The sequence below is a fragment of the Scyliorhinus torazame genome, unplaced genomic scaffold, assembly GCF_047496885.1.
Source record: "Scyliorhinus torazame isolate Kashiwa2021f unplaced genomic scaffold, sScyTor2.1 scaffold_77, whole genome shotgun sequence".
Lineage (NCBI taxonomy): Eukaryota > Metazoa > Chordata > Chondrichthyes > Carcharhiniformes > Scyliorhinidae > Scyliorhinus > Scyliorhinus torazame.
Window position 1 is genome coordinate 287,492 of NW_027307804.1, and position 14,947 is coordinate 302,438.

Here is a 14,947-nt window from a genome sequence, read left to right on the forward strand (position 1 = left end):
TGAGTGAGGGGAGTGGGATGGAGTGAGTGAGGGGAGTGTGGTGGAGTGAGTGAGGAAATGGGATGGAGTGAGTGAGGGAATGGGATGGAGTGAGTGAGGGAGGGGAGTGGGATGGAGTGAGTGAGGGGAGTGGGATGGAGTGAGTGAGGGGAGTGTGGTGGAGTGAGTGAGGGAATGGGATGGAGTGAGTGAGGGAGGGGAGTGGGATGGAGTGAGTGAGGGAATGGGATGGAGTGAGTGAGGGGAGTGGGAAGGAGTGAGTGAGTGAGGGGAGTGGGATGGAGTGAGTGAGTGAGGGGAGTGGGATGGAGTGAGTGAGGGGAGTGGGATGGAGTGAGTGAGGGAGGGGAGTGGGATGGAGTGAGTGAGGGAATGGGATGGAGTGAGTGAGGGAGGGGAGTGGGATGGAGTGAGTGAGGGAATGGGATGGAGTGAGTGAGTGAGGGGAGTGGGATGGAGTGAGTGAGGGAATGGGATGGAGTGAGTGAGGGAGGGGAGTGGGATGGAGTGAGTGAGGGAATGGGATGGAGTGAGTGAGGGAGGGGAGTGGGATGGAGTGAGTGAGGGAATGGGATGGAGTGAGTGAGGGAGGGGAGTGGGATGGAGTGAGTGAGGGAATGGGATGGAGTGAGTGAGGGAGGGGAGTGGGATGGAGTGAGTGAGGGAATGGGATGGAGTGAGTGAGGGAGGGGAGTGGGATGGAGTGAGTGAGGGAGGGGAGTGTGGTGGAGTGAGTGAGGGGAGTGTGGTGGAGTGAGTGAGGGAGGGGAGTGGGATGGAGTGAGTGAGGGAATGGGATGGAGTGAGTGAGGGAGGGGAGTGGGATGGAGTGAGTGAGGGAATGGGATGGAGTGAGTGAGTGAGGGGAGTGGGATGGAGTGAGTGAGGGAATGGGATGGAGTGAGTGAGGGAGGGGAGTGGGATGGAGTGAGTGAGGGAATGGGATGGAGTGAGTGAGGGAGGGGAGTGGGATGGAGTGAGTGAGGGAGGGGAGTGTGGTGGAGTGAGTGAGGGGAGTGTGGTGGAGTGAGTGAGGGAGGGGAGTGGGATGGAGTGAGTGAGGGAATGGGATGGAGTGAGTGAGTGAGGGGAGTGGGATGGAGTGAGTGAGGGAATGGGATGGAGTGAGTGAGGGAGGGGAGTGGGATGGAGTGAGTGAGGGAATGGGATGGAGTGAGTGAGTGAGGGGAGTGGGATGGAGTGAGTGAGGGAGGGGGAGTGGGATGGAATATCTCTCACTCTCACACACACATTCTCTCTATCTTGCTGTGTCTCTCTCTCACACATTCTCTCTATCTTGCTGTATCTCTCTCTCACACACATTCTCTCTATCTTGCTGTATTTCTCTCTCTCTCACATTCTCTCTATCTTGCTGTATCTCTCTCTCTCACACATTCTCTCTATCTTGCAGCATCTCTCTCTCTCTCTCACACATTCTCTCTATCTTGCTGTCTCTCTCTCTCTCACACATTCTCTCTATCTTGCTGTATCTCTCTCACACATTCTCTCTATCTTGCTGCATCTCTCTCTCTCTCTCACACATTCTCTCTATCTTGCTGTATCTCTCTCTCACACATTCTCTCTATCTTGCTGTATCCCTCTCTCTCACACATTCTCTCTATCTTGCTGTATTTCTCTCTCACACACACATTCTCTCTATCTTGCTGTATCTCTCTCTCTCTCTCACACATTCTCTCTATCTTGCTGTATCTCTCTCTCTCACACATTCTCTCTATCTTGCTGTATCTCTCTCTCTCTCACACACATTCTCTCTATCTTGCTGTATCTCTCTCTCTCTCACATATTCTCTCTATCTTGCTGTATCTCTCTCTCTCACACATTCTCTCTATCTTGCTGTCTCTCTCTCTCTCACACATTCTCACTATCTTGCTGTATTTCTCTCTTTCACACATTCTCTCTATCTTGCTGTATCTCTCTCTCTCTCACACATTCTCTCCACCTTGCTGTATCTCTCTCTCACACATTCTCTCTATCTTGCTGTATCTCTCTCTCACACACATTCTCTCTATCTTGCTGTATCTCTCTCTCACACACATTCTCTCCATCTTGCTGTATATCTCTCTCTCTCACACACATTCTCTCTATCTTGCTGTATCCCTCTCTCACGCATTCTCTCTATCTTGCTGTCGCTCTCTCTCACACATTCTCTCTATCTTGCTGTATCTCTCTCTCTCACACATTCTCTCTATCTTGCTGTATCTCTCTCTCTCGCACATTCTCTCTATCTTGCTGTATCTCTCTCTCACACATTCTCTCTATCTTGCTGTATTTCTCTCACACACATTCTCTCTATCTTGCTGTATCTCTCTCTCTCACACACATTCTCTCTATCTTGCTGTATCCCTCTCTCACGCATTCTCTCTATCTTGCTGTCGCTCTCTCTCACACATTCTCTCTATCTTGCTGTATCTCTCTCTCTCACACATTCTCTCTATCTTGCTGTATCTCTCTCTCTCACACATTCTCTCTATCTTGCTGAATCTCTCTCTCTCACACATTCTCTCTATCTTGCTGTATCTCTCTCTCTCTCACACATTCTCTCTATCTTGATGCATCTCTCTCTCTCTCTCACACATTCTCTCTATCTTGCTGTATTTCTCTCTCTCACTCACATTCTCTCTATCTTGCTGTATTTCTCTCTCTCTCTCTCTCACACACATTCTCTCTATCTTGCTGTATCTCTCACACACATTCTCTCTATCTTGCTGTATTTCTCTCTCTTTCTCTCTCTCACACATTCTCTCTATCTTGCTGTATCTCTCACACACATTCTCTCTATCTTGCTGTATCTCTCTCTCTCTCTCTCACACATCCTCTCTATCTTGCTGTATCTCTCTCTCTCTCTCACACATTCTCTCTATCTTGCTGTATCTCTCTCACACATTCTCTCTATCTTGCTGTCTCTCTCTCTCTCACATTCTCTCTATCTTGCTGTATCTCTCTCTCACACATTCTCTCGATCTTGCTGTATCTCTCTCTCACACATTCTCTCTATCTTGCTGTATCTCTCTCTCACACATTCTCTCTATCTTGCTGCATCTCTCTCTCTCTCTCACACATTCTCTCTATCTTGCTGTATTTCTCTCTCTCACTCACATTCTCTCTATCTTGCTGTATTTCTCTCTCTCTCTCTCACACATTCTCTCTATCTTGCTATATTTCTCTCTCTTTCTCTCTCACACACATTCTCTCTATCTTGCTGTATCTCGCACACACATTCTCTCTGTCTTGCTGTATCTCTCTCTCTCTCACACATTCTCTCTATCTTGCTGTATCTCTCTCACACATTCCCTCTATCTTGCTGCATCTCTCTCTCTCCTGTGACAGGGAGGAGGGCGAGAGCAACAGCAATTGAAGGAGGAACAAAGAGTGACAGGCGAGGTACAGATTTTGGATTGACGAGGATTATCGGGAAGACAGGAAAGTGGTGTTAGATCCACAATGACCAGCCCTGATTAGGCAGAGCCGTCCTGATGGACTCGATGATCTCGCTCATATTCCTGATGTTTTTATTAGTTTGGACAGGAGTTGGGAGGATGTGACACAGAGAGTAGAAAGTAGAAACTATATCGAGATAGAGAGAGTGTGAACCAGATATGGAGTGAAATGAAAAAATGAAATGAAAATCGCTTATTGTGACAAGTAGGCTTCAAATGAAGTTACTGTGAAAAGCCCCTAGTCGCCACATCCCGGCGCCTGCTCCGGGAGGCTGGTACGGGAGAGGAAAGAGGCAATGGTAACATTGAGGGGGAAACATGAAATAGAGGGAAGAATGGCCAGGCCCCAGTGCCTCCTGGGAGCTGGGCTCAGTGAGTTTAACCTTTTAAAGCTGTGATTGTTGTCTTTAGGAATGGGTGGCAAACAGTTTCAACTGGTGATCATATTGCTCATTGCTGGGAGACTTTGATCCTGACTCGATGCAGAAAATCATTCTGGAGGTGAGAAACTGTTTCGAGATTCAATATTGACACCAACACCTGCCTCTCACTGTCTGGATTCAGAGATCAGGAGCCGTCACCTCACATACAGCAGCTCCACCCCCCCTCTGGCCACCCTCCTATCACCCAGACAACCCTCCTGTCCCACGGAACAGGTTCAATGGGCTGAATGGCCTCCTCCTGTTCCTGTCTTGGTGTCTGAGCCTCGACAGAGTCGCTGAAGCAGGGGCTTTGTCACAGTCCAGTCCCATTGGGCCGATCTCCTCACACAAGGGGCAGACTCACATTGCACTGCTGTCCCCGAGATCACCTCTCTCTGTATCTTTCCCTCTCTCTCTGTCTCTGTATCTTTCCCTCGCTCTCTCCCTCTGTCTCTATCTTTCCTCGCTCTCTCTCTGTCTCTGTACCTTTCCCTCGCTCTCTCCCTCTGTCTCTGTGTCTTTCCCTCCCTCTCTCTCTGTCTCTGTATCTTTCCCTCGCTCTCTCTCTCTCTGTCTCTGTATCTTTCCCTCCCTCTCTCTCTGTCTCTGTATCTTTCCCTTGCTCTCTCTCTGTCTCTGTATCTTTCCCTCGCTCTCTCTCTGTCTCTGTATCTTTCCCTCGCTCTCTCTCCGTCTCTGTATCTTTCCCTCTCCCTCTCCCTCTTTCTCTGTCTCTTTCCCTCGTTCTCTCTCTCTGTATCTTTCCCTCGCTCTCTCTCTCTGTCTCTGTATCTTTCCCTCTCCCTCTCCCTCTTTCTCTGTCTCCTTCCCTTGTTCTCTCTCTCTGTATCTTTCTCTGGCTCTCTCTCTCTCTGTCTCTGTATCTTTCCCTCGCTCTCTCTGTCTCTGTATCTTTCCCTCCCCCTCTCTCTCTGTATCATTCCCTCACTCTCTGTTTCTGTATCTATCCCTCACTCTCTCTCTCTCTGTATCTTTCCCTCGCTCTCTCTTTGTATCTTTCCCTCGCTCTCTCTCTCTCTGTATCTTTCCCTCGCTCTCTCTCTGTCTCTGATCTTTCCCTCGCTCTCTCTCTCTGTCACTGCATCTTTCCCTCATTCTCTCTCTCTGCCTCTGTATCTTTCCCGCCCTCTCTCTCTCTGTCTCAGCATCTTTCCCTCTCCCTCTCTCTCTCTGTCTCTGTATCTTTCCCTCGCTCTCTCTCTCTCTCTCTCTGTATCTTTCCCTCGTTCCCTCTCTCTCTCTGCATCTTTCCCCATCCCTCTCTCTCTGGTCTCTTTAGCTTTCCCTCGTTCTCTCTCTCTGCCTCTGTATCTTTCCCTCCCTCTCTCTCTGTATCTTTCCCTCGCTCTCTCTCTGCCTCTGTATCTTTCTCTCGCTCTCTCTCTCTCTGTATCTTTCCCTCACTCTCTCTCTGCCTCTGTATCTTTCCCTTTCCCTCTCTCTCTGTCTCTGTATCTTTCCCTCGCTCTCTCTCTCCCTCTGTCCCTGTATCTTTCCCTCGCTCTCTCTCTCTCCCTCTGCCCCTGTATCTTTCCCTCACTCTCTCTCCCTATCCCTGTATCTTTCCCTCACTCTCTCTCTCTGCCTCTGTGTCTTTCCCTCTCCCTCTCTCTCTCTCTCTCCCTCTGTCCCTGTATCTTTCCCTCGCTCTCTCTCTGTCTCCCTCTGTCCATCTCTGTTGCTGCCTCAACCTGTCTGTCCTCTGTCTCCCTCTCAATCTCTCGCTCTTTCTCACACTCTCGCTCCCTCTAACCTTCAATGTTTCTCTCTCTCTCTCTCTCACGCTTTGTCTCCATCTGCCCCTCTTTTACTTTCTGTTCTGTATCAGAGTAACACCATTGGCTGGTGTAATAGAACCTCAGAAATCCATCGAATCCCAATGTTGCAGAAGGAGGCCATTCAGCCCATCGAGTCTGCGCCGACCCTCTGAAAGAGCACCCTGCCGAGGTCCCCGTCCCCGTTACCCCCATAACACCCCCTAACCGGCAAACCTTTGGACAGTGGGAGGAAACCGGAGCACCCGGAGGAAACCCACGCAGACACGGGGAGAAAGTGTAAACTCCGCTCAGTCACCCGAGGTCGGAATTGGACCCGGGACCCTGGCGCTGTGAGGCAGCCGTGTTAACCACTCAGCCACCGAGCCGCCCGCGTGTTATTGTCACGTGTTCCGCAATGACATAATCGGAGCGTTTCACGGGCTTTTGTGGAGTTCATCATTGTGCCCTGTTTGAGCTGCATTTTGTAAATAAACCCCGTCCTCAATGTGATACCAACTTGACGTGTGTCGCCTCTGAGCCCTTCTCTTTGGAGCTACAAGAAAAAATAAAACCCCTTTTCTCTCTCTCTCGCCTCTGCCCCATTCTCTCTCTCTTTCTCTCTGCCTCCTGTCTGCCCCACTCTCTCTTTCTTTCTGTCTCGTGCCTGTCCCACTCTCTCATCCCTCTCTCTCTCGCCTCTGCCCCACTCTCTCCATTTCTGTCCCACTCTCTCTTTCTGCCTCGTGTAGGTCCCACTCAATTCCTGTTTCTTTCTATCCCACTCCCTCTCTTTCTATCCCACACTCTATCTCTTTCTATCCCACTCCCTCTCTTTCTATCCTACTCCCTCTCTTTCTATCCCACACTCTATCTCTTTCTATCCCACTCTCTCTCTTTCTACTCCACTCTCTCTCTCTTTCTATCCCACTCCCTCTCTTTCTATTCCACTCTCTCTCTCTTTCTATCCCACTCTCTCTCTCTCTATTTCTATCCCACTCTCTATTTCTATCTAACTCTCTCTCTCTTTCTATCCCACTCTCTCGCTATTTCTATCCCACTCTCTCTGTTTCTATCCAACTCTCTCTCTCTCTTTCTATCCCACACTCTCTCTTTCTATCCCACTCTCTCTTTCTATCCCACTCTCTCTCTTTCTTTCTATCCCACTCTCTCTCTCTTTCTATCCCACTCTCTCTCTCTATCTATTTCCATCCCACTCTCTCTCTATTTCTATCCCACTCTCTCTCTCTCTATTTCTATCCCACTCTCTCTCTATTTCTATCCCACTCTCTCTCTCTCTTTCTAGCCCACTCTCTCTCTCTTCCTATCCCACTCTCTCTCTCTCTCTGCCTCATCTTGTCTCCCTCTTTCTCTGTTCCTCTCACACCCTCTTCCACTCTGTCTCTCACTAAGTTCATTTCTCCCTCTTATCTCTCCATTACACATATTGGCAGCAAATTCCCGCGTTCCTCACACCCTGAGCCGTTCCAGCCAGTGATTGGCAGTGAAGGTGACTTTTTGTCCCCAAACTCTACCCCCCTCGCCCCATCACTGCAACATTAACCATTTCTCCCCCCCGCTCACTGCAATATTAACCATCCCACCCTCACTGCAATATTAACCATGTCTCCCCCCCCCTCAATGCAATATTAACCATTTCTCCCCCCCTCACTGCAATATTAACCATTTCTCCCCCCCCCTCACTGCAATATTAACCATGTCTCCCCCCTCACTGCAATATTAGCCATGCCCCCCCTCACTGCAATATTAACCATGTCTCCCCCCCCCTCACTGCAATATTAACCATGTCTCCCCCCCTCACTTCAATATTAACCATGTCTCCCCCCCCCGCTGCAATATTAACCATTTCTCCCCCCCTCACTGCAATATTAACCATGTCTCCCCCCCTCACTGCGATATTAACCATGTCTCCCCCCCTCACTGCAATATTAACCATGTCCCCCCCTCACTGCAATATTAACCATTTTCCCCCCCTCACTGCAATATTAACCATGCCCCCCCTCACTGCAATATTAACCATTTCTCCCCCCCCTCACTGCAATATTAACCATGTCCCCCCCTCACTGCAATATTAACCATTTCTCCCCCCCTCACTGCAATATTAACCACTTCTCCCCCCCTCACTGCAATATTAACCATGTCTCCCCCCTCACTGCAATATTAACCATGTCTCCCCCCCTCACTGCAATATTAACCATTTCTCCCCCCCTCACTGCAATATTAACCATTTCTCTCCCCCTCACTGCAATATTAACCATGTCCCCCCCCTCACTGCAATATTAACCATGCCCCCCCCCCTCACTGTAATATTAACCATGTCCCCCCCCACACTGCAATATTAACCATGTCCCCCCCTCACTGCAATATTAACCATGTCTCCCCCCTCACTGCAATATTAACCATTTCTCCCCCCCTCACTGCAATATTAACCATGTCTCCCCCCCTCACTGCAATATTAACCATTTCTCCCCCCCTCACTGCAATATTAACTATGTCTCCCCCCTCACTGCAATATTAACCATGTCCCCCCCTTACTGCAATATTAACCATGTCTCCCCCCCTCACTGCAATATTAACCATGTCTTCCCCCCCTCACTGCAATATTAACCATGTCTCCCCCCCCACTGCAATATTAACCATGTCTCCCCCCTCACTGCAATATTAACCATTTCTCCCCCCCCTCACTGCAATATTAACCATTTCTCCCCCCCTCACTGCAATATTAACCATTTCCCCCCCTCACTGCAATATTAACCATGTCCCCCCCCCTCACTGCAATATTAACCATTTCCCCCCCCTCACTGCAATATTAACCATGTCCGTCCCCCCTCACTGCAATATTAACCATTTCCCCCCCCTCACTGCAATATTAACCATGTCTCCCCCCCTCACTGCAATATTAACCATTTCTCCCCCCCCTCACTGCAATATTAACCATTTCCCCCCCCTCACTGCAATATTAACCATGTCCCCCCCCCTCACTGCAATATTAACCATTTCCCCCCCTCACTGCAATATTAACCATGTCTCCCCCCCTCATTGCAATATTAACCATGCCCCCCCCTCACTGCAATATTAACCATGTCTCCCCCCTCACTGCAATATTAACCATTTCTCCCCCCTCACTGCAATATGAACCATGTCTCCCCCCCTCACTGCAATATTAACCATGTCTCTCCCCCCCCTCACTGCAATATTAACCATGTCTCCCCCCTCACTGCAATATTAACCATGTCTCCCCCCCCTCACTGCAATATTAACCATGTCTCCCCCCTCACTACAATATTAACCATTTCTCCCCCCCCCTCACTGCAATATTAACCATGTCTCCCCCCCTCACTGCAATATTAACCATTTCTCCCCCCCTCACTGCAATATTAACCATTTCTCCCCCCCTCACTGCAATATTAACCATGTCTCCCCCCCTCACTGCAATATTAACCATTTCTCCCCCCCCACTGCAATATTAACCATGTCTCCCCCCCTCACTGCAATATTAACCATTTCTCCCCCCTCACTGCAATATTAACCATGTCTCCCCCCCTCACTGCAATATTAACCATGTCTCCCCCACCCTCACTGCAATATTAACCATTTCTCCCCCCCCTCACTGCAATATTAACCATGTCTCCCCCCTCACTGCAATATTAACCATTTCCCCCCCCTCACTGCAATATTAACCATGTCTCCCCCCTCACTGCAATATTAACCATGTCTCCCCCCCTCACTGCAATATTAACCATGTCTCCCCCCCTCACTGCAATATTAACCATTTCTCCCCCCTCACTGCAATATTAACCATGTCTCCCCCCCTCACTGCAATATTAACCATGTCTCCCCCACCCTCACTGCAATATTAACCATTTCTCCCCCCCCACTGCAATATTAACCATGTCTCCCCCCTCACTGCAATATTAACCATGTCTCCCCCACCCTCACTGCAATATTAACCATGCCCCCCCCTCACTGCAATATTAACCTTGTCTCCCCCCCCCACTGCAATATTAACCATGTCTCCCCCCCACTGCAATATTAACCATGTCTCCCCCCCTCACTGCAATATTAATCATTTCTCCCCCCCTCACTGCAATATTAATCATTTCTCCCCCCCTCCCCTCACTGCAATATTAACCATGTCCCCTCCCCTCACTGCAATATTAACCATGCCCCCCCCGTCACTGCAATATTAAACATGTCTCCCCCCCCTCACTGCAATATTAACCATGTCTCCCCCCTCACTGCAATATTAACCATGTCTCCCCCCCCACTGCAATATTAACCATGTCTCCCCCCCCTCACTGCAATATTAATCATTTCTCCCCCCCTCCCCTCACTGCAATATTAACCATGTCCCCTCCCCTCACTGCAATATTAACCATATCTCCCCCCTCACTGCAATATTAACCATGTCTCCCCCCCCACTGCAATATTAACCATGTCTCCCCCCCCTCACTGCAATATTCATCATTTCTCCCCCCCTCACTGCAATATTAATCATTTCTCCCCCCCTCCCCTCACTGCAATATTAACCATGTCCCCCCCCGTCACTGCAATATTAACCATGTCTCCCCCCCTCACTGCAATATTAACCATGTCTCCCCCCTCACTGCAATATTAACCATGTCTCCCCCCTCACTGCAATATTAACCATTTCTCCCCCCCCTCACTGCAATATTAACCATGTCTCCCCACTCACTGCAATATTAACCATGTCTCCCCCCCTCACTGCAATATTAACCATGTCTCCCCCCTCACTGCAATATTAACCATGTCTCCCCCCCCTCACTGCAATATTAACCATGTCTCCCCCCCTCACTGCAATATTAACCATGTCTCCCCCCTCACTGCAATATTAACCATTTCTCCCCCCCCTCACTGCAATATTAACCATGTCTCCCCCCTCTCACTGCAATATTAACCATTTCTCCCCCCCCTCACTGCAATATTAACCATTTCTCCCCCCCTCACTGCAATATTAACCATGTCTCCCCCCTCACTGCAATATTAACCATGTCTCCCCCCTCTCACTGCAATATTAACCATTTCTCTCCCACCCTCATTGCAATATTAACCATTTCCCCCCCTCACTGCAATATTAACCATGTCTCCCCCCCCTCACTGCAATATTAACAATTTCTCCCTTCCCTCACTGCAATATTAACCATGACTCCCCCCCCTCACTTCAATATTAACCATGTCCCCCCCCCCTCGCTGCAATATTAACCGTTTCTCCCCCCGTCACTGCAATATTAACCATGTCCCCCCCCCCTCACTGCAATATTAACCATGTCTCCCCCCCTCTCTGCAATATTAACCATGTCTCCCCCCCTCACTGCAATATTAACCATGTCTCCTCCCCTCACTGCAATATTAACCATGTCTCCCCCCCTCACTGCAATATTAACCATTTCCCCCCCTCACTGCAATATTAACCATTTCTCCCCCCCTCACTGCAATATTAACCATTTCTCCCCCCCCTCACTGCAATATTAACCATTTCTCCCCCCTCACTGCAATATTAACCATGTCTCCCCCCCCTCACTGCAATATTAACCTTTTCTCCCCCCCTCACTGCAATATTAACCATTTCTCCCCCCCTCACTGCAATATTAACCATTTCTCCCCCCCTCACTGCAATATTAACCATTTCCCCCCCTCACTGCAATATTAACCATGTCTCCCCCCCTCACTGCAATATTAACCATGTCTCCCCCCCCTCACTGCAATATTAACCATGTCTCCCCCCTCACTGCAATATTAACCATGTCTCCCCCACCTCACTGCAATATTAACCATGTCTCCCCCCCCTCACTGCAATATTAACCATTTCTCCCCCCCCCTCACTGCAATATTAACCATTTCTCCCCCCCCCCACTGCAATATTAACCATGTCTCCCCCCCCTCACTGCAATATTAACCATGTCTCCCCCCCTCACTGCAATATTAACCATTTCTCCCCCCCCCCTCACTGCAATATTAACCATTTCTCCCCCCCCCTCACTGCAATATTAACCATGTCTCCCCCCCCCCTCACTGCAATATTAACCATGTCTCCCCCCCCCTCACTGCAATATTAACCATGTCTCCCCCCCTCACTGCGATAGTAACCATGTCTCCCCCCCCCCTCACTGCAATATTAACCATGTCTCCCCCCCCCTCACTGCAATATTAACCATGTCTCCCCCCCTCACTGCAATATTAACCATTTCTCCCCCCCCCCTCACTGCAATATTAACCATTTCTCCCCCCCCTCACTGCAATATTAACCATGTCTCCCCCCCCCCTCACTGCAATATTAACCATGTCTCCCCCCCCCCCTCACTGCAATATTAACCATGTCTCCCCCCCCCTCACTGCAATATTAACCATGTCTCCCCCCCCCCCCCTCACTGCAATATTAACCATGTCTCCCCCCCCTTACTGCAATATTAACCATGTCTCCTGTCTGTGATGTAGCTGCAGCTGTCGTTCAGGGAACGATTCCCGGACCTGAAGCTTCATTTGAGTCTGGGAGAAAGTTAGCTCTGGGCTGTGGCTGCTCCAGAAGATTGACGGTGATGGATCGTACCAGTGAGCACCTGGTCACCTGTGTGTTTACAGCTTCGCTCAGTAATAGCCCTGCCTTATAGCGTGACGCAGCGAGCAAAGGGTTAATCGCTCGCTGTGTGTTAATCTTACATTGCGATTGATTCTTCTTCATATTAGGGAATGTGGGAGCTTTTAGTTTTGGCTTTGTGGAATAGGGAAGTATAACCTCCATTTGGAAGTCCTGACCACTGGGCTGTGGGACAGAGACTGACCCCAAATGACCCTTTTTAACCTTCTGCTTAAGGAGAGGATTTTATAAAGATCTGTGTCCAGTTGCTGAATTCCGAGATTTGTCAGCACCGGGAATGGGTGTCCAGACAACAGTGAATCCCAGCACAATCTCTGGGTAGAGATCATCCATTCCCTCAGGGTTCCTCGACAATGGTGTTGTTGGGACAGAATAAAATCCAGCATTCTTGTTTCCTTCACAGAAACACATTCTGTTGAGCAAAGTGAAATATTTGATAACTGATCCCAGGAGCTCAATGAAACAAGGGAGGGAATCAGCTTTTCCGATATGTGGTGGGTCCAATCAGATGCTCCTTATCTGGAGGAGCGATATTCCTGATGGAGCAGAGAGCAATGTGTTCCCACCTTCACTCGTGTCAACCAATAGACCCGGTGAAAATGTCCTGTTGGTCACAACTCTGCAGCGTGAAGCTGGCAAAACGCTGGTGTGAGCGAGACATGGTCAGGACTAATATCAGGGAAACTCCTGCAGACACTGAACTCTCAGCTAGTCAGGCAGCGGCTGTGGAGAAACCCCAGATCATGTTTCAGCTCAATGCTTTGGCTCCTGACCCTGAAAGAGTAACTGGGATTCTCTCCACAGTTACTGCCTGACCGGCTCTGCATTTACAGCTCGCTGGGTTTTCTCTTGTTTCTGTCACACAATCAGGTCTGTGAGCTTCCCATTAATGGACTTTCACAGCCACAAACCTGGGGTCAAAAAGGTCTCGAATGAAGCAGTCGACTGTCCTGAGGATCTGGATTGTGGAGAGTTTGTTTCACTGAATATTCAGCTGGGAAGTGTAACATGTCGGAGTTCCTCACCATCACATGTGGGCTGATCGGTTCAGCGGGTGTTTCAATGTTATTGCATGAAGTGTGTGCTCAATAAATCTGTAACTGCTTGACCACAATGTGTGAAAGGTGTTTCTTTTGGAGAAATGTGCAGATGATCTGATTCAGAGTGAAAACCATCCTGGTCCAGATTGAAACTCATTCTGACGCTGAGACTGATGTTTGGCTTGTTTCTCTGAGTGGGATCTTTCTGTTCCTCTGGCCTCCACCCGCTTCACCTTCCTCTCTCTGCTTCACTCTGACCACGTCCACAGTCCCTGGCTCCTTCACGTGCAAGAAGTGTGTCCAGTTGCAGCTCCTGTTAGGCCGCTTGACGGCTCTGGAGCTGCGGATGGACTCACTTTGGACCATCCGTGATGCTGAGGACGTCGTGGATAGCACGTTTAGCGAGTTGGTCACACCGCAGGTGAAAGGTACTGAGGGAGATAGTAAATGGGTGACCAAAAGACAGAGCAAGAGTAGGAAGGCAGTGCAGGTGTCCTCTGCGGTCATCTCCCTGCAAAACAGATATACCGCTTTGGATACTGTTGGGGGAGATGGCTCACCAGGGGAAGGCAGCAGCAGCCAGGTTCATGGCACCGTGGCTGGCTCTGCTGCGCAGCTGGGCAGGAAGAAGAATGGCAGGGCTGTAGTGATAGGGGACTCAATTGTAAGGGGAATAGACAGGCGGTTCTGCGGACGCAATCGAGACTCCAGGATGGTATGTTGCCTCCCTGGTGCAAGGGTCAAGGATGTCTCGGAGCGGCTGCAGGACATTCTGGGGGGGGGGGGTAAACAGCCAGCTGTCGTGGTGCACATAGGCACCAACGATATAGGTAAAAAACGGGACGAGGTCCTACAAGCTGAATTTTGGGAGCTAGGAGTTAGACTAAAAGGTAGGACCTCAAAGGTAGTAATCTCAGGATTGCTACCAGTGCCACGAGCTAGTCAGAGTAGCAATGTCAGGATAGATAGGATGAATGAATGGCTCGGGAGATGGTGCAAGAGGGAGGGATTCAAATTTATGGGGCATTGGAACCGGTTCTGGAGGAGGGGGACCAGTACAAACCGGACGGTCTGCACCTGGGCAGGACTGGAACCGATGTCCTAGGGGGGGTGTTTGCTCGGGCTGTTGGGGAGAGTTTAAACTAATGTGGCAGGGGGATGGGAACCGATGCAGGAAGTTGGAAGGTAGTAAAACAGGGACAGAAACAAAAGGCAGTAAGGGGGAAGGTGTAAGGCAGAGAAGCCATAGTCAAAAATCAAAAAGGGCGACAGCACAAGGTACAGTGACTGAGGGGAGCTCAGTGAATAGGACCAGGAATACTAAAAGGATTAAAACGGGAAGTGAAAACATTAATGGTAAGTGACGCGGCAGGTTGTTACAGGAAGATGTGGGTTCGACGGCAAGGAAAATTAGGAGAAAGGTTAAGAGGAAATATAACTTAGGAGAGATTACTGATCGAGGTGTTAAGATTCAGAACAGAGGTAAAAAAGCCAACATAAGTGTACTTTACCTGAATGCTCGTAGTATTCGGAATAAGGTAAATGAGTTGATGGCGCAAATTATCGTGAATGACTATGATTTAGTGGCCATTACTGAAACATGGTTAAGATGGTC

The 14,947-nt window shown here is 49.4% G+C and overlaps 1 protein-coding gene across 1 annotated transcript in view; it reads left to right on the forward strand.

Moving 5' to 3' along the window:
• LOC140405565 (pancreatic secretory granule membrane major glycoprotein GP2-like) overlaps positions 1 to 13,406 on the forward strand; it is a 103,536-nt gene extending 90,130 nt beyond the window's left edge. The window contains exons 6-7 of the mRNA XM_072494124.1: positions 3,870 to 3,959; positions 12,133 to 13,406. Of these exons, the coding sequence (XP_072350225.1) occupies positions 3,870 to 3,928 (59 nt within the window). The 3' untranslated portion in view covers positions 3,929 to 3,959; positions 12,133 to 13,406. The remainder of the gene's footprint in view (positions 1 to 3,869; positions 3,960 to 12,132) is intronic.
• Positions 13,407 to 14,947: the final 1,541 nt, after the last annotated feature.